This window comes from Dromaius novaehollandiae, chromosome 18 (genome assembly GCF_036370855.1).
Source record: "Dromaius novaehollandiae isolate bDroNov1 chromosome 18, bDroNov1.hap1, whole genome shotgun sequence".
Taxonomy (NCBI): Eukaryota; Metazoa; Chordata; class Aves; order Casuariiformes; family Dromaiidae; genus Dromaius; species Dromaius novaehollandiae.
Genome location: NC_088115.1, coordinates 2691254 through 2709924, shown reverse-complemented (window position 1 = coordinate 2709924; position 18671 = coordinate 2691254). Strand labels below are relative to the sequence as shown.

At 44.1% G+C, this 18671-nt stretch overlaps 2 protein-coding genes across 5 annotated transcripts in view; one reads left to right on the top strand and one right to left on the bottom strand.

Annotated features, from left to right (window-relative positions):
- Nucleotides 1–1493: 1493 nt before the first annotated feature.
- Nucleotides 1494–10689, bottom strand: HEXD (hexosaminidase D). 2 transcript variants are annotated; one of them, XM_026120550.2, is made up of 12 exons: nucleotides 10460–10689; nucleotides 10277–10386; nucleotides 10087–10174; nucleotides 9377–9541; nucleotides 8034–8217; nucleotides 6563–6634; nucleotides 5136–5331; nucleotides 4095–4177; nucleotides 3199–3277; nucleotides 3020–3121; nucleotides 2509–2598; nucleotides 1494–1673 (listed from the first exon to the last, which is right to left on the bottom strand). In XM_026120550.2, exons 1-12 carry the CDS (start codon nucleotides 10568–10570, stop codon nucleotides 1505–1507), a joined length of 1449 nt encoding a protein of 482 aa, XP_025976335.2. In that variant the 5' UTR covers nucleotides 10571–10689; the 3' UTR covers nucleotides 1494–1504. The 2 variants fall into 2 exon arrangements, with proteins under 2 accessions (XP_025976335.2, XP_025976336.2); XM_026120551.2 differs by lacking the exons at nucleotides 3199–3277; nucleotides 4095–4177.
- OGFOD3 (2-oxoglutarate and iron dependent oxygenase domain containing 3) overlaps nucleotides 10680–18671 on the top strand; it is a 49250-nt gene continuing 41258 nt past the window's right edge. Inside the window, exons 1-2 of one of the 3 annotated variants that reach the window (XM_026120560.2) lie at nucleotides 10680–10903; nucleotides 11204–11421. In XM_026120560.2, coding sequence (XP_025976345.2) covers nucleotides 10803–10903; nucleotides 11204–11421 — 319 coding nt within the window. In that variant the 5' untranslated portion in view covers nucleotides 10680–10802. The remainder of the gene's footprint in view (nucleotides 10904–11203; nucleotides 11422–18671) is intronic. The other 2 variants (XM_026120561.2, XM_026120558.2) reach the window with 2 other exon arrangements.

The following is an 18671-nucleotide window of genomic DNA, read 5'->3' as shown; positions in this document are numbered from 1 at the left end:
AAGCTACTAAGCAACTCTTCACTGGTAAATATACTTAAACATTTTTTTCCCCCACTTTAAACCAAACTGACAAGCCACATGCAAAACAAGGGCAAGTTTCAAAAAGTTACTGTATTTTGAATATCAAAGGATTGATTATGGTAAAATAAACTAAGATCTTGTTTAGTTCAAGGTATGTGAACTATTAAAGTCACATACCTTGGGACTAAATTAAAATGTACATGGCAATTAATTTTTGTCAATTAAAAATCTGCATATGGAGTTAACTCTTGTAGCTTTTTCTCATATAACAGCAGTTATAGATTTGTCTTACACCACACTTCTTGTACTTTCAGTAGCTAGATCTATACTTACGTTAAAATAGATTGTTTCAAGAAAATGTCCATATGTGTGCTTCCTAAATGGAAAAATTTCAAGAAAGCAGTAGACGAAGCAGATTTATTTTCCCTTGCAGTGATTGTCTCAATGGCATTGCTATAGATTACTAAATGCTCAATGTAAAAGCAGAATGAAACTTAGCATTTTTCCTTGAAAATCAGTAGACTTTACATTTGCTTCAAATATGGAAGAACCTGCAGTTGCAGTCAGATTTTGCATAGCTAAATCAGTATATGCCTTAAGTGATGTGGATGGTGTTTTTCTGTGGGCATGAAACTACACTTAGCTTGAAGTTTAGTGAAATGTCAAGAAGCCCAAGGTGTTAAGGCAGTTCTTCCTCAAAGGTATCTTAACTATTGGTAACAAGCTCCTTTTCTGAAGCTCTGTCATGCTGTGTACTGTGATGGTTCTGGTCCTCTTTGATATACCTCCCCTATTTTAGTGAGCACTTATGCAGCAATTCTGTCTTTTTGAAGAAGTCTGAGCAAGGGTGTTCATCTCCTGATCTGAATTTAATCAAAGCTGGATTTAGGACTGATGGTTTTAGACTTTTTCAGCTTTTGAAATATATAATCTGGAACAAATTCACTGCTATGTGCTGCTGAGGGACTTGTTGTGATGCTATGGTAGGACACATCTCTGAACGTAGCTGATAGTCACAGTATAGAATGTGATTAAAAACCTCAAGCATATGCAAAATATTCCAAATCTTTCTAACTCTTATGGAAGTTGCAGGGAGAGAACATGCTGACTACTGACTAGAACTTGTGGAATTTCTCCAGGTCATTGTTACATAAGAAAATGCATGTTACCACAAATACGGAATCTTGAAAAATACCTATTTTTCTCCTGCCTTACCATAGAGCTAAGCTCTGCCTCACTCCTGCTTGCTGTTAAATAGGGGACCAGATCTGATTATTTACAGGGCAGGTGATTTAAGACTCAGTGTTAGAGGAAGAAAAAATAGAGTTGAGGCCTATTACACTAACATTCTTTTATGCCTTCACATCACTTTTGTTTAATGACAGTTGTTGCTTCAACTCTTAAAAGGACAGACTTTGATTAGCTGCAGATTTCCACTAGCTAAGTTCTCAATAGAGAAAGACAGACTGCAATTAGAACACTCCTAATTTTGAGCCTTTATTGCTTTATCTAAATCATCCACCACTTGCTGCAGCTTTTGTAGGCTGGGGTGGATGTTCTCCTCCATCCACTCATCTATAGTACACTTGTGGAAAACTTGCTCCATGGCTGCTTGGAGATCTTGCACCACAGCATTCCACTTGGATAGAAGACTAAGCAAAAATCAGAAGGAAGAAATGAGCATAGGGTGCCACAGCATACAAGGCACCAAGCGTGTTGGCCAATAATTGCATTTGCAGGTAAGCTCTACCTCAAGGAAGGACTAGCTACTGGGCCTCTTCAAGGAAGGCCAGTCCTTCAAAATTACTTTGCAAGAAAAGAAGCATCTATTACAGGAACTTAAAGGACTCTGCCCTCTGCTGATGGCAGAAAGTTGATGCTTTGGAGTGCTGTTTGTGTTTCTGGGCACCATTAATCTTAGCACTTTTTTATGTAATGACTTTTAAAGTGCAGGAACATGAATTCAAAAGACTATATACTTTAAAGTCTAACTGAAACCCACTATGGGTCCAGCTAGGAATTTTAAATCAAATCCAAATTTATCAGCAGAAGTCTATGCAGCAGAAACAAATTAGCCACTTAGCATGAAAAACACTGTCTCTAGGGCAAATTTTGAAGAGCACATGCAGTGACTGGGAGCAGGGGAAAGGGATCTGTGTTTTATTATAAACCCGGCTTGGAACCTGGCCCATGGCATGCTCTTATGCTGAAGCTAATGACCCCGTATTGTATCTGTACAGGAGTAACTACATATACAAGGGAAAGCTTTCCAGAGACCAATTTTGTACTTGCATTCTATGAATTTGTTCAATGGACAAAGACTGTCTGACAAAGATGGAATGTGTTCTTCTTTTAAACTGTATAACTTCATATTGATTTTTTTCCAGTGGTGCTGCAGAAAGAGGCAAGAACTCAAAGCTTATATGTACTTGAATACCTAAATTATGACAAACTTTTTCCCCTATAATGCAAAATAAGTGACATTACCTTACTGCATCTGGCTGAAAGTGATGCATTATTATAGGGTGAACAATTTTCCTCTTTCTGTGGTAGGGACTGAACCAGCCTGTGACATACCTGAAAATGGATGTCAGTATGAACACTTTTGGAACAGCAGTGATATAAGTGTTTGTAGGCTGACAGGGAGGTGATAGAGCTTTAGCTGGACTTCTCTTACACTGATACAAATAATTCCTAAGGAGTAAGTAAATTTGCATTTTTGTTCCCAGTAACAGTAAGGCTTAACTCACCAAGGAACTTATTTCAAGAATTAAGACAGAACATAGTGTTTAGGAATTCTGCTTAAATAATTGGCTGAATTTGCATCTAAGTTCTGCTGAGGCATCAGTATATAGGGATGTGATACCTGAAATGGGGAGCTTGATGGTTAAATGACTAAGCATCTTGCTGGATTTACTTGAATGCATATCCTCATTTCTGGAATATATAGCCCCCAAGCTCCGGTAAACAGCAAGAGAATCAATAACAGTCTTATTACCTGTTCCTTTCGAGAAGTTCATCCACTGATGATCTGAGGTAGAAACTAACTTGCGTCACAAGTGTGAGGATGTTGCTCCCTGGAAAGGTACCCAAACTTGTGCTGTCCAAACAAAATCCATTAGTTTCTGAATGTACCATGTAATAAAAAGTATCTGAATACAGCAGCTGGCATTTTACCTCATGAAAGTATCAGTTTCCAGATTAGACATTCCCAGGAGCTTTTCTACATTTTCTTTAACCTTTTCAGAATAGCCACCTGGGCAAAAGACAGTGGAAGTATGTAAAAGGAGCCTAATCATAAAAATACTCTTTATGAGCATTTTGGTTAGAGTACTTAGTATTGGCCTAGTTCTTCTCCCTGGATGAAGGTTTTTTTTTCAAAGTAAAAAAGGAAGCAGACCAAGGAAAGAACTGCTGGGCTGGGAGGGGAAAAAAAGGACTTATGGGGATAGTTGGGAATGGCACTTTAAACCTCATTCACAGATTACTTGGGCTAGCTAACACACTTTCTAGCTATGAGCTTTTTGTTCAGAGTACTTAATATTTTTGTGCTGTGTTTAAAAATAAACAAGCTGTCTTTATTTTGAAAAGAAGAAATGCAAAATATATATTAGCAACTGCCAGGGAAGAAACCAGAAACTATAAGAAATATTTATCAGACAGTGTACTTGCATCCTCTATCAGTTTTTAGAAGATAGGTTAAAATTACAACTTTTCCATGTAAACAAGATCTAAATGAAATTAGTCTCACTTATGTGCTGGCAATGTGTTGAGTCAGCTTCATAAGCATAAGGAAGTTTGTGACCATCTGCAGGTTAAGACATTATAACAATATATATAACATGACTATTTTTAAATACACAGGCCACAAGGCTTTCCCCCCGCCATATTGCAAATATGGCAGTTGCCATCATCTGAGTCATGCCAGATGTACAATTTATTGTTTGTAATTCAAGCCGTGATCAGTCAAATAATTTCAAAATGTAATAAGCCTAGGCTAACCTTGGGGCTAGGCCACTTCACTCTTTTGGTCTAGGCATTAGCTCAGAGAGAATAAAATTGTCATTATATACCATTCTTTAGTGCCTGCAGGCATATAGCCAACGATGGAATCCCCACAGGGAAGAGCTCACACAAAACAGAGAAGTGATCATACCTAAATAAGAGAACATTAATTAATTAGACATTTTGCTATTAAAACACACTAACACAGTGGGAAGTGTTAATATTTCAATCACTAAAAATCAGAGTTTTAGAAACATCAGCTTCTCTCTCAGAGAAGGTACCTTTCTCCTTAAGTGCTCAGCGTTTCTGTTTTAATAATAAGAACAAATATCAAACAAATGACCTACCCAAGTCAAATTAGGGCCAGAAATGGGAATCCATTTCTCTGGTCTTCCCTTAGACTACTTGACTGTTGCATAAATATATTTTACTCCTTTCTTACTTTGATACACTTTTCCCTCTCATGCAAGTTCATTCTATTTGAATCCACATAAGATATTCAGATATAAGCCAGGTATTGCATTAATGCGCCTTTCATTTTCTTGGGCAGTAATTAGGTACTGGAAGGAATTACTCAGAAATACCTCTGGATATTCATTTTAAGGATTCAACAGGGCTGCAAGAGTTTGTGTAGTCTAAGTCATGTTTAAATTCTCTGGTCCTGTACAGCTAGTGTGCAGTCACTTGAAAGATCTGCACCTGAGCTGAAACTTTTTTTTTTTTTTAATATTTCATGCACTGTTTTTACTTGTTCCCCTGAATGTTAAGAGTCAAGGTATTACATGAAGAACATAACTTGTGTGGATTAAAAACAGTCGTTTGGGTGTCTAAAAGCAGTCCAGGGTGGCACAAGTGCAGTCAAGCCTTCAAATCCAATCCGCTATTGTTGGTGCCTGCTGATTAATGCTGTAGTAGCAGTTGAATGGAATTCGGGAATCTACCATTTATACTCAATCAGCTGGATGAGGCCCAACAGTAACCAACAGTAGAAGTTGCAGGATTGCAAAGTCCCATGAGAATCTCCAGCTTCCTTGCACCTCTTCTGGAGTTTTTGAGCAGAAATTTGCTTCCATGTAATTCTTGGAAGCATTTAAAAAGATGCTCCTTACCTTTGCCAGCCAGTCAGTGCGATACCTTGAAGCACATCAGCAGGGCTATTGCTCGCCACTTTCAGCCACTGAAGATGGTTTTTTAAGTGATGTCCTATAAGGGTTAGAGACTGATTCACTCCTGTAGCTCCTTTGAAGGCACTAGCAAACCACACCTTGGAGAAGCCACATCTACGATACTTCTCTATGAGAAGCACTGAAATAAGACACAAAAGAACACTTACAGCACAAGCTTTTCTTCATTTTCAGCCTAGACTGTAATGCTCCAATTAAAGGAATTCTGAGCTTGGAAGTCTTCTGCTGGACAGGGAGCTATGAGGCTTCCTCACACGGGAGCAGCTGGGTCATTTTTGCCGATAATACACGTTATATGCATCATAAGCTTTAAGAGAGGCAGGCAACTCTCTTTCCCTTCTCTATAGAAATTAGACTCTGGTTCTTAAAGTATTTCATAGCCAGCTGCATCTGTATCTGCTGCCTTAAAGGGGCAGTTCACAAAAATTCTCACATGATAGGAGTTGCAGAGCTGATTTCTTGGAAAATACCTCTGGACTGAGTCTGTGCAAGATCACCACCTTCTCCACAAGTTGATGAAGAAGAACTAGGTAAAGCATACTGATCAGACTTTTCCAAAAAAAACCCCACCACCAACAAAAAAAGGTACTCTGGAAACTTCTAAAGGAAGCTTAAAATGTTAAAATAAGTTAATCATAGAATCACATAGGTTAGACAGGAGCTCCAGAGATCGTTTAGTCCAACCACCTGCTCAGAGCAGGTCCAGTTACAGCAGGCTGCACTGGGCCTTGTCCAGCTGAGTTTGAGCATCTCCAAGGATGGAGATGGAAGCCTTCCTCTCTGGAAGCCTTCAGTGTTCTATTGCCCTCCTGTTTCCATGTGCCCCAGTACTATATTCTATTTCCCTTGGATTGCTAAATTGTTGCAATGCTATGAAAAGTGGGTAGGTAATGAGCACATGCAACATCTGACAACTGGTTCATCTTTCAACAAATAAGTATTTGCATACATTAGATGGCTGATCCATTCTCTCATGGGAATCTTTAGTTTTTCTTTTGAATTCTGTAGATGTATGAAGCCTTGAAACTTCCTTTGTAGAACTGTTCAGTACTGAGCAATCTGCTCAGTAGTACTGATTTTAGTACTGATTTTAATGCGAGAGCAGTTAATGCAAAAAAGAGGGCTTCTGAAAACCCCTTACTCTTCCGTCAGCGATTCTGCCCCTCTTTTAAAGAGATGAGCAGCAGACAATGAAAATTCTTCATAGAAGAAACATGATGAGAAAACTATGTGAAATCAAACAAAATGTCTAGCTGTGGTACGTTTTAATGATACTAATATGTTATGGCTATTTTGTTCCACAGTTAACACAGCTTTGCCTTTTCCAAGCAGCTCAGCGGAGAAGTACAAACCTTTGCTCTCCACATCGAGGTCTGCTGCATAGTCCCATATCATGGGCTCCACAAGCTGCGGGACCCCAGACTCTGAAAGGAACAGAATTCTTTTTAGTAATGCAAGATGGCCAGTTAAAGGTGAGAACTAAGCAAGTATTAGCGGTGCAGTAACACATAACTGAAATTACTTATGGCTGGTCATTAGAACGCTTCGTCTACAGTTGAACTGTCCACGTGCCCTTTGAGCCTGGCGCTTTGCATATGTGCATTCAGTTCGTGTGCTGGGGCTACTAAGTCCTTCAACACCTTGAAACCACTAACATGGGGATCAGCAGGGACAATTCATCAGAGATCCCCTTCATCCCAAGTCTATTCCATTCTCAGTCCTTTGAATCTATCTGTACAGCAAAGGGTCTAGAGCTGCAAATTGTACACACAAGATTTCAGCTAAATTCAAAGGAAATAATCACCCTTTAAAGCAGAGATTGTCTGCACAGAACTTAGCATTTCAAGGTGCCTTGAAAGTACAAATGAAGACAGAGGTTTGGCTTCAAGTTCCTTTGTAACCAACTCCCTGACTAGACCTAAACATGAGATTTTCTGACCCTTGGGGAAACTGCAGTAAACTGAGTATTTTAACTACAGAAATTCTGTATTTTAACTGCATCTCATTTTAATTTGTTTAGTCTGTTATTGGCTGTGACAACAGAGTGCACTGAGCTAGAAGCTGTGTTTCTCTTGTGGAAACTGCATGGGTCCTATCTACATTTTTTGGATGATTTCCCACTCTCACAGCCATATGGGTAGATAAATTGCTACTGGAGGAGCTCCAATGATACTGCCTAAATCTATTTAGAGCAGATCTGTAAGGTGGCTCTGAAAATGCTGAAATCCTGTCTTTATTAGGACTTTATTACAGCTACTCAAATTTTAGCAGTACTTGCGAATTTGTCAATGGACAAGGCTCACGAGGATCAAGGTCATGGAGCTATCCCACAATTCAGTGTTGAGAGATCAACTACACTGGCCAAGATGCAAGGTGACAGCTTCTCCTCGTCAATCTGCACCACTGGAACACAGCTGCACAGAGCAACAACTAACAGTAGAGAGTGGTGAGAAGCACAGAAGCTTAGGCTGAGACCACAAATGCTATTTTTTTTTAAATGGATAGAGGAAGCAGAACTTATGGCAAAATCCCCCCATGATGCTTTTCTCAGGTTTGTCACCTATGTATTATCAGCTGGGAAACTAAAGCATATGCATTATGAGACTTGCCCATGGTGACAAAGAAAGTCTGTGCCAAAGCCAAGCACTAAATACGTGTCTCCACTTTCTAGTCTAATGGACCTTATCTCAGTTATCCTCAGATTTCTTTTTTCCTTATTTTCAGCTGCCAGCAAATCTGTTGTGTTACACAAATGCTTGTGTAAACATTTTTGTATGCTAAAAAAAAAGAGAAAAATGACTCACCGCATCACTGATCACACACCTGACAATGCTTCCTCACTAATTCCTCTCAGCATATCATCCCACACAATAGGCGTCACGGTAGGATAAGATGAGGCCATACAACTTGCAACTGCTTTTATGTGGGACAAGCACAGCTTCTCTGGAGTGTTCCCTTGTTGCTGCAGCCACTGTTTTGACTCTTCTCCTTCACCAAGGTAGTAGACCTGAAATACCAAGAAAATAATCCTGACTTCTTGTGTAGGAATAAGGGGGATCAAGTTTGATACAGTGTCATGGAATCATACAATATTCACAAACTATTGCACAGATGTGACATACTATGTGGAAATATCTCAAAGCATCTCTTGATGTTGATGACACTGCAACCATCTCTGTCAGCTTGTGGAAGACTGGCCCTGACTAAATGTGTCAAGTAAGGGAACTTTCCTATAGGAACTAAAATACCTAAAGAATAATTAAGGCATGCTGGATGTCTCTCTGGAAAGTTTGCCCTTGAGGGAGTAGCTCTCGCTAGTTTTACTTGGTTCAAGAATTCTAGCAACCCAAGAGGTCCTGGATTATATAAAATGAAGTTCCTGTCTCGTGAAAGCAAATTAGTACGTGAATCTAGAACTGACTTGGGAGCATGACCAAGAGTACTTAGTCCTACACAGATAGAGGATTTGGGCCTGTTAAGATGGGTGTGCATTTAAACTCTTTGTTGTTTTAGAGTAGGTTTTATCTAAAGCATGTTTATTCTATGTAGGTAATATCTTGCATTTTAAAAGCTGGCAGGTCCCTCTCTAACTCTGCCATTATAATTATCACACAGCAGGACTCGAAGTGCTGAACTAATGCCAATACTGCCCAGATGATCGCAAGGACTTTCAGGGCTCTGCATGCCATAGTGATGGCTTTAAGAAACCCAGGGAAAGGAAAAAACTCAAGGCTCCCCTTCCCAAGGGGACAGACTACTAAAAGAACAAAAAATACTTCCCACCACAAAGAGCTCACTTTGAATGAGATAAAACTTGTCCAGAACAACGAGCCAACTTCCTACATGAAAACTCACATGATTCTTAAAGAACAGTTCCAACTGATATCTCAGTTTAAATTCTCATTTGACACAAAACCAAATGCTGAGTTAGCTTTATGAAACTGCATTTAATACTTTGGGTTTATACCAGTCAGATTAATAGAAATGACATCCTATAATGCTGGAATAATTAAGTGTCAAAAAGACTTTTCTACATGGGCTTCTTTGATATTTTCAGTCTCCAAAATTCCACCCAAACATGCCCTGAGCACCACTGAAACACAGGAGCCTCAAACCCTCATCCTCATTCCTCACAAAAGAAATTCCTGCCTCAAGAGAAGTCCCACCTCATCACATCCTATATGAAACCATTTCAAGTCTTCATGCAGCGCCATGATGTGGTCAATCATGGCTTTGACCAGCGCCCGGGACTCCTCCTTGTGCGGGTTGAGGGCGTTGGGAAACGTCTTCACCTCCCGGAGATGAGAGAACTCTTTGTGCTTCAGTACAAACTGGAAGGGAAAGGAGAGCTCGTGGACCGAGTGCGGAACGAGGGGGACTGCAGCGTCCCCTTGCCTCGCCACAACTCTGCTAACAGGTTACACAGTGAAAACCCGAGGAGAACTTTGGCTGCGTCTGAGCAAAGAGCAAGCGAGAGGCCTCTCACCAGGAGGAGGTTGGGACGCGCTCTGGAGCAGCCGAGAAGGGTCGCAGCAGAGTGCTCTGGGGTCACCGACCGCCCCACGGGGTCACAGAGGCAAAACAGACAACGCAGCATGGCTTTGGTGCCTGAAATAGCCGAAGGGCTCGACCAAACGGAGCACCAGGATTTAAGAGGAGGATTTCCCTACTGAAAGGACTCTGCCTGCTCGGCTGCGAAAGAAGGAGCGACTCTGCCGCACCGGCGCCGCTCGGAGGAGCCGGGCTGAGCCCTGCGGCTGCCCCGCGCATCCTCCGCAAAGCCCCATCCTTGCTCCAGGCCTCGGCGCTGCCAGCCAGGGGCAGGAGCCGGCCCCCTCCCCGCCACCCCGGCGCAGCGGGAGGCGGCGGCGCTCACCTCCATGTGCCCGAAGGTCTGCACCAGCGGCACCACGTCCAGCCCCTGCGCCTTCGCCAGCCCCAGGATCGCCCGGATTTCCTCGGGGCTGCGGAGAGAGAGGGAGGGGGCAGAGGCGGCGCGGCGGCGGCGCCCCGGGCCGGGAACGGCGGCGCCCGCGGCCGTCGGCGGCCGTTAACGGCCGCGCTACCTGTAAGCGTGCTGCGCCCGCAGCGGCTCCAGCGCCCCCGCGTAGGGAAACGTGTCCTCGTACTCGAGCAGCAGCCCGGTGGCGCCCAGGGCGCGCAGCAGCGGCAGCACCTGAGGAAGGCGAGGCGGCAGGGCAGCGCGCTGTGGCCGGGGCCGCCGCCGCCGCGGCCCGCTCCCGCCTTACCTCCGCCACGTAGGAGACGCGCGGCGGCGCGCCCTTGAGGTCCAGGTGCACCAGGCGCCGCCTCAGCCCGCTCGCCTCCATGTCCGCCCAGCCAGCGGGCGCCGCCGGCATCGATTGCTCTGGTCTGGGGGGCGGCTCCTGCCGCCTCTCACAGACGGCGCGAAGCGCTCGGACCGCTCCCGCTGCCGCGGTGCTCCGTGGGGCTTCCACCTCGCGGCTCTGCAATGGATTGCTTCTGCCTGCCCCTCTGAGGCCGCGCCGCTCGGCGGCGGATTGCTCTCCCCTGCTGCCCCCGCAGGCTGCGCGGCGCTGGCCGAGCGCGTCGCTCCGGGCCGGCGGCGCGATGGCTCCGCAGCGGCGGGTGGCGCCGCGCGGCCCCGAGAGCGGCGGGGCGGCTGGTGCTGGTGCTGGTGCGGACCGCGGGGACCGCCGTCGTCCCGGCAGGTACCGGCGCTGCTGCGCGGGGATCGCCGGGGCGGGGGGGAGTTGCGGCTAGCGGCTGTTCCCAGCTGCTGCCGGCAGGGGCGGGGGCCCGGCCTGGCCCTGGGGTGCGGGCAGCGACCGCCGGTGCCTGTGGTCAGCGCAGGGCCGGTAACCTCCGCGCTTAAGGGCGGGAAGATGCGTGCGCGGGTCTGTAACCGAGCCCCTGGAGCGGGGGCGGGCTCGGGGCCGCCGCTGGGCTGCCCGGGGCCCCGCGGCCTGAGCGGCTCCCTAACGCGGCGCCGTTGCGCGCTCTGTCCCCAGCGGCAGGAGGAGCAGAGCCCGGCCGGAGCCGCGCTGGCGGCGGCTGACAGCGGCCTTCCTCCTCTGCTCCGTGGTCCTCGGCGGCCTGCTGGCCTGGAGCTGCCTGAGCGCCGAGGAGGGCGTCGCGGAGGTGCTGGCGGGGCGCGGGGAGCACCTGCAGGACAGGTTCGTCGAGGTGCCCTGCTCCGAGGACTACGACAGCCACAAAAGATATGAAGGTATTTGGATGCGCTTTGGATGGAGCAGCGTGTAGAGGACCGCAGCGGGCTGACTGCTGCCTAGCTGTAAAACCAAGTCTGTGCTGCGGAACTCTCACGCTTCTAGCAAACACCTGGCTGCTGTGCACATTGGTTAAATCCCCATCTTCGCGTGTCTTGGAGCAGCCCAGAAGCTGTTGTTTCTGAGAAAGGTTTTGCCATTATTCCTCTGTAATTCTCCTCTGAAGCTGCTTTGTTTAGGTAGTGTGAAGTAAACCTTTTGCTAAATCTGTTTCTCTTTTCTTTTCCTACTCTGCTGCTTCCTGTAATGGACTTTGTGGGGGAGTTTGTTACCTGTAAATACCCTACAGAGTGGAACTAATTTAGGAGACTGGCTGTGCTGCCAGCATGTGGTAATTGCACACATGCCAGCTTCCAGTATGCATTTTGAGATGTGTGTTAGTTAAAAAAGAAAAAAAAAAATCTGTTTTCCTGTTAACGTTGTCACTGGTTGTGAAAACAGCTTTTGATGCTGCCTGCAATAAACTTCTCTCTTCCATCTTTGCGTCTTCCAGCTGATGGAGTTTTCTGTCAAATAGGTATTTGTCTTCCTTGGCATTTTTTTCCTTTGGAGTCCTGGTGTTGGGTTTTCTAGAGAGGTAAAAGATTTCCTTCTGCGGTAATGAGCAATGAGAGTCTAACTTTTGTTCTGCTGAGGATGAGCTATGCTGATATGTATATATTTTTCTGCTTAAACTTGCAAAGTATGTCTTGACGATCACTTTAAGCTGGTCCTACAGCCAGAAAGCAGCAGATTCTTTGTTTCTGCCAGTCTGCCTGTCTGTGCAGCTGTGCATTCAACTTGATTGGTGAATTATTCCATCTGAATTTTTTTTCTCCTTTCTTGGGTTAGTTTTCAGCCAAATCAGTTCTCTGATCTGGTTCATTATGTGGCTGCCAAAATGCTTACAGAAATCTGGAGGTAGTATGGAGGCTGGAGCAAGTTACTGGGCGCAGGGGAAGAACGACTTTCTTTCAAGGCTGATTCTGGTAGGAAGTGTTCATCAAACTGCAGTCTGGAGGTGGTGCTCCAAAGATGTGGAGGTAATTTTCTCTTCCTCCTCCGGGCGGCTGTTCTGGGTGCTGCTGGTTTGTAATATCGGGACAGGTGAGAGTCTGTGGTCAGATAGTTTTTCTCAGCGCTGCTGTTGTAATGTCTGCTCTGGATGGGGTGTTTGATAGGATTTTGGAGGTTTCATCCCAAATGTTATTGAGGACAAGCAAACTGCTGTCTGGAAGCTACCAGCCAGAGAGCTTCCTTAGTTTGGAGACTTTTTGACTCTGAATCCATGACAACACATGGTCTCTTATAACTTTTCATAGTTACCATGAGGAGGAATGGGCTTTACTTCCACAGTTCCACAGGCCAGAGAAATTTGTGCAGCTGTTGTTGCTGCAGATTTGGTAGTTATGACTGTACTAGGGCTGAAATAGCTATGTTCTGCTACCGGGGTTTTGGCTTACCAAAAGAAATAAACAAAACAAAACAAAACCCTTTTTTTCCCCCTCCTCTGGTTTGTTAGAGGAATTTTCCAGGCTGGGATTTAACTTGCTTTTGGTCTTGGTAACTCCATCAGCTAGTCTTTTCATCGCAAGGAAGTGAAGAAGTTGAAGTATGCCTCTACTTGGGAGGAGGAACGAACACGTTCCCTAGTCTTGTGATGTGATGGGGAGCACGCCCTGCAAATGCTAGCTTCAGAGCGGAGCGCGACCTGCCTTAGCTTCGCGTGAGAACGATTGACGTGACTGGCTCCAAACCCACAAACGTAATGGAGGCACAGAGTGGAGTCATTTTGTACAACTTCGTGTGCACACTTTCTAATTATGCTTGCCTGTTCCTTCTCCAAATTCATTACATGCTTGGTTTTGCTTTTTAGCAGATGTTTTCACATGTGTTCCCCTGCATTGTGCTTTCAGAAAGAGAACTATGATAATAGACATGTGTGAACACCGGTTCCATTTAGCAGTGAATTGAATCCATGCTGAACATCCATAATGAACTTTGCAATGTTTTTTTTTCTTGCCTGTTGCTGCGTGTCCGCAAGAGGGTGGTGGTGAGCTGGCTAAGCTTTCCTCCCGGTCCTGTGACCGCCGTGCTCCCGGCTCCACCTGTGGGTTGCTGATAGCTTTGTGAGGCAGAAAAACGTGGATTACAGTGCTCTGCCAAAGCAGATTCATCTCTGGAGCTCTGGTTGAATTGCTGTCTATCACTGAACAGCTTTTCATTTTCTATCTTTACTCTGGCTTGATATCCACAGCTGCTGGCTCTGTGTCAGCAAGAGGCACATTTCCATCATCGCTCAGTGTCTGATGCTCAACTGCAAAGTTCTCACAGTGAAGACGAGCTCTTTATTTATGCACTTGTCCCTGCTTCAAACTGAGCTAGTCCAACTGAGCTTCCAGTTTGCTTCAATGGATGCGGTAGTTGATGTCACCCAGCAGTGAGTTTGTTTTTGTAGCAGTGCCTGCCAGTAAACATCTCATATGGAAATGTAAGGTGTTATTTGTCAGAGGCCAAGTGCTTAGCTTAGTATGTTTGCAGAAGATCCGGTGTTCTGTGAGCAGAATCTGCTCTGCATTCTAAATCGTGCAGCCAAATCTCAGCTATTTCTGGCTGTCTTGAGACATGGTTTACTCCTTAAAACTACTGTGGCTTCTAGCTTGTCTGATGAAACTTCTCCATAGTCTCCCACGTATGCTGACGTTTTCTGTGTCAGGGTACAAAGCATCCATGATCACTGCCCAGGAGGCAACTCTAAAATGCTTTTCCAGAGACCAGATCAATGGATGTGGACTGCAGAGAAGCGTTTGAGCAGTGGAGGAAACTGTCCAGCACCTAGACTGCTCCCTTGAGCATCATGATGGGAATCATCCCAGTCCCTGCAATGTGTGGTGCTTGAGCAGGCACCTCCTTAAGTAGGAGGCAAAGCTGAAGCCCAGGCCCTTGGACCCATGTCCTGTTGTTGCATTCTGTGTGCTGAATAGAAAAGGTGGCTGTGGGGAGTGCTTGTGTTGTTGTGTGTTTTGGTATACACCTCTTGCCTTGTCAGAAAAAACAGAGCTCTCAGACCCAAAACTGAGTAGTTTGTTAGATGTGTCAATGATTTTGTGTTCACTAGGTGCAAATTTGAGGAAGCTACTGGATACTTTAATACTAGACTGAATTTCTAGCGGGTGCATATTCTCTGAGTGTTTTCTTAACAGTTCAGTGGTCCCATCTATAGTGTCTTTTAGATAAAAGTGGCACATTTTTTAATGCTAAAATTGTTTTCAAATAAACAGACTCACTCGTCTGATCCTCCCTCAGCTTTGATGCAGTGTTTGTGTCTTAACGTTGTTGTGCGGCTGACTTTATGCTGGACTATCTCTTCCTTTTCTTCTCAACTTGAAAAAACTTCTGCTATGGCCTTCAAAATACCTCCTGCTTTGAACATTGTCTTTGCCAGTTCTTTGTCAAAGATCCTAGTCATGCACTGGTTGTCCTCTGTAACTATATAGTTTTGCTAAGCTTTGATTCTCCAGTACCAGCCTTTCCAAAAGGGAAAGTCCTGTGCTCTGGAAATGCAAAGTAGAAACCTCTTCTGTAATCAGAAGTCTTTGCTCATTTCTTTTTTTGGAATGTCATACAAAAAACCCTCTATATTCAGATGGGTTTGTCCTGGAGTATTGAAGGTCTCCTTCAGATTTACTTGTCTCCACTTATTCTCTCCTTGAACATCAGCTTTGCCTTATCTCAAAGATAACTTTCTTTGTCTTTCAAGCATTAAAGAGACTTTTTCAGTGGCAGAAGGCCGCTGTCAGAAAGCCAGTCTTTTCCCCTCTTTCTCTCTATCAGTCAAAAGAGTTTCATTGCTTTTGTGTTCAGCTTTCTCCTGGAGTCCTTAAAATCTCACTTTTCTATCAGTCTGTTACCTCAGCCTTTTTTAATCCTGTTTTATAACAGGACAATCAAATTTGACACTGCAGGTTTCCACACCTGTGGTTGATAAAGCTGTTGACATCTTTATTCCTGGCACAACTGAACTTTATAGTATGCATTATGTGATTTGTGATTAGTGATAATTGTTCTGCAAATCTTTGAAGAGATCTTAGGATTACTAACTAAATATCTAGCCAGACTAACTAAATGTATGGTAAGTGAACCAAAATTAGTTCCTTTTGGCTGCTTCTATATATGCAGCTGTGAGTTTAAAATTGGATGATGGAAGCTGTTACTGCCTCAGCCGTCTGTCCCACATTTGCTAGCCTGCAGGCAGGGATGTCTGATCCTTGTCCGTCAGCTTCTGAGATGCTCTTCAGCCGGCCGTTCAGAATTGAGTAACTGATTTTAATCTGCCACTGCTGCACATATACTGGAGCCCTTCAAGGCACAGTAGCATAAAATGGGTACTTTTTATGGTAGGGCAGACAGAGTAGTTTGCAGCGTTTGCTGGCTGCTACTTGCTGCTATTCAGAGCTGCTACGTTGTTGGGCTCCAAACAAATACAGCATTTCCACTGCTTGTGTTTTTAATGCATGATCCATGATATTTGACTTGCAAATTGTTGGTTCCTGGAATTAAGTGATTGAAAAGTGCCAGAACGTCGGCAAAAACTGTGTCTAGCCTGTCCGGTTGCAGGAAAAAAAATTTACAATGTGCCTGGAATACGGCACAGAAGCTCCTCTTCTCTTCCCTCTCCCACTTCCAGATCTGTAACTTAAAACAACCTTCCCCCTACAAAGCCCTTGTGGTTTTTTTTTTGTTGTCTGTTTGTTTGTTTTGGTGGATCTGAATTCTGTACCTTTGAGGCTGATATTGTATTGCAAAGTGCTGTCTCATAATATGTGAAGCACCTTCAGGTTGCTGACTGAATTTTTCTTTCTTTCTTTCTTTTTTTTTTTTTATTTCAAGGCATTGTAGATTCTGAAGAACAGTATGTTTCACTTCTGCTCTGCTCCCCTGTAATTCATAGGGTCATGAGGAGAAGACTGAGCTGGAGGAACAGTGGTTCTGGTTCATTCCTGTTACGGTGCTGGGTTCTGTGCTGCCATTGCATTCTGCATGCTTAAGAACATGATGTCTAGCATTATTTTAGGCTGCTAATTTCCTAGGCCATCTTCAAATAACTTATTGTTTGTGCTCCCTGGAACTCGAACCTTCAACTGACCTCAGTGAATTGTTGCTGGATAGTCTGAAAATGCATTGAATTTTCTGGGTTGCAGTCCAGGCAGAGGGTCTTTCCTGACCTTGGTCTGCCCACCATCTTTTTACTCCAGTGGCTTAGAAAGAAGAAAAAAAAATCTCTTTCTGGAGTTCTCAGGGACTCGTTATTGAGTATGTGTCGTCATGGTGACTGACCCATAAAGGTGATTGATTTTGGTGTGGGGATAACTGAAGTCTGAAAAATGACTCGAGTGGTGGAGAGCTTGAAAAGAGAGGGCTGTACGTGTGTGCACACAAGTGTATCTGGGGAAGGGAGCGACGTGCTCTGGATGCTTATGTGCATCTAGACAGTCTGTTTGGTGTGGGTGCCTTTGACGTATGTTCACATTGAAGTCGCCAAGTAGTCTCCTTTTCTTTTCCCAAGCAAGGAAATTGCGTGTACAAGTTGGTGTGTTGTTGTCGGTGCTCAGCCCACTCATCTAGGTATCTCCTTCTCATTGCTTCTCTTTTCCTTGAGATGCTGGTGTAATGGGTGCAGTGCACCTAGAGATGTAGCCAGAGCACGTCCATTAAGATAGAGCGTGAATTCCTACAAAGCGCTCACACTGTGCCAGATTCCTCTTTCCATCACTTTGTGGTCATTGTTTTAATTAGTTGCTTTTGATCAGAGCGGACTGATGCTTTTGACTTGCGTGGGTGAACTGATTGATTTTTCAGGAGAGCTTTGCCCCTGATGTTGTGTTCTGATGAGCAAATAATCCTCTGAGAGGAGCTCAGTTCAGCAGCAGTAAGTGTATTGACAGATGTCAGAAAATACATCCATGCAAACGTTTCTATCGCTTTACATCTATACATGGATTTTGCCCAGCACAGTGCCACATCCCAAGGTCACTGGTGGCTCAAAATTGATCTTTGTTGTTGTTGCCTAAAGACTGCTCTGGACTGGACTTCTGACTCCATAAGAACTTTCATATCCTCTTCATTGGGAACTCTTACTGCTGTCTTTTTTCCATAAGCTTTTAATATTAAATGTTTAATTTCTCAGAAATGGATTTTAAGAGTTTTTTTTGTTTTTTGTTTTTTTTTTTTTTTGTCTTTTTTGATACATGTCCAAGCTGTGTGCTTTTGGCCAAGTCACTTTTATGCAGCATCTTGAAAGGCAGTTTTTTTATACAAGATATATTTGGGTAGACACCACAAACAGAATGCTGTTAGCTCTCTTCTGACTCTTCTGCGTGTTTTTTTTTATGCTGCTTTTATTATCCTCACGGTATGGTAGGAACATCATTCTGGAATTGTAATTCACTATTTTCTTATGTTACCGTTGCTTTTCTTGTGACTTGCAGTGGGCAAATACAGTGGTTCTCAGCACTTGCCTACAGGAATCTTTGTTAATAAACTGAATGATTTATGGTTGACTACAGAAACGTAAGTTGGATTAAGTTCCTTGTGTGTTAATACATGAAATAGTGTAAGCTAAGGCATACTGGTACTAGACAAAGACCGTATATCTATGGAGGAACCCTCGTTATTTGTAATATCTTCTTCATGGCTTGAACTCTTATCCTTTTTTAAAATTTTGCTTCTGTCAAGCAGCGATTCCACTCCTGTGTGCAAGGCATTCTCTCTTTCCTGTTATCCCAAGAGTTTTTCAGCTGTTAGAGCATTAGTGGCAAATTGAATCAGTGATACAGATCCAGCATGGATTATAGAGAACAGTATTAACTGTAATACCTCTTGGTGCTTTGCTGAGCAATGGCCACGCTTCTGCAGACCAAAATCATTGTAAATGTCACTTGATTCTTGGTATTTCTCCATATTTTATTTTTATCTGCTTTTCTTTCCTTTTGCTTGTGTCTTTGCCTGGTGCCGGGACGACTCTTGCAGACAGGTGGGAACAAAAGGAAGAGGTGATCATTTCACAAGTTGGTTACTACGATTTTGAAAGAGCAGTTATAATTTGCTCCTTTTCCAGATTTTTGTGCAACTTCTACTGTGATCAACTGCAGAGCAAGGTGCTCTCCAGCTCCTGAATCTGGATCTCTTGCATGGCGTGATGCTGCTGCAG

Excerpts from the sequence above, each read along its gene's own strand:
- HEXD (XM_026120550.2), bottom strand. The coding sequence starts at position 10,570 with ATGCCGGCGGCGCCCGCTGGCTGGGCGGACATGGAGGCGAGCGGGCTG. Across the intron at positions 5,332-6,562 it reads CCTCGATGTGGAGAGCAAAG|TGCTTCTCATAGAGAAGTAT; the intron begins GTTTGTACTTCT and ends GTCTTATTTCAG. Across the intron at positions 4,178-5,135 it reads GCACTGACTGGCTGGCAAAG|GTATGATCACTTCTCTGTTT; the intron begins GTAAGGAGCATC and ends TCTCTTATTTAG.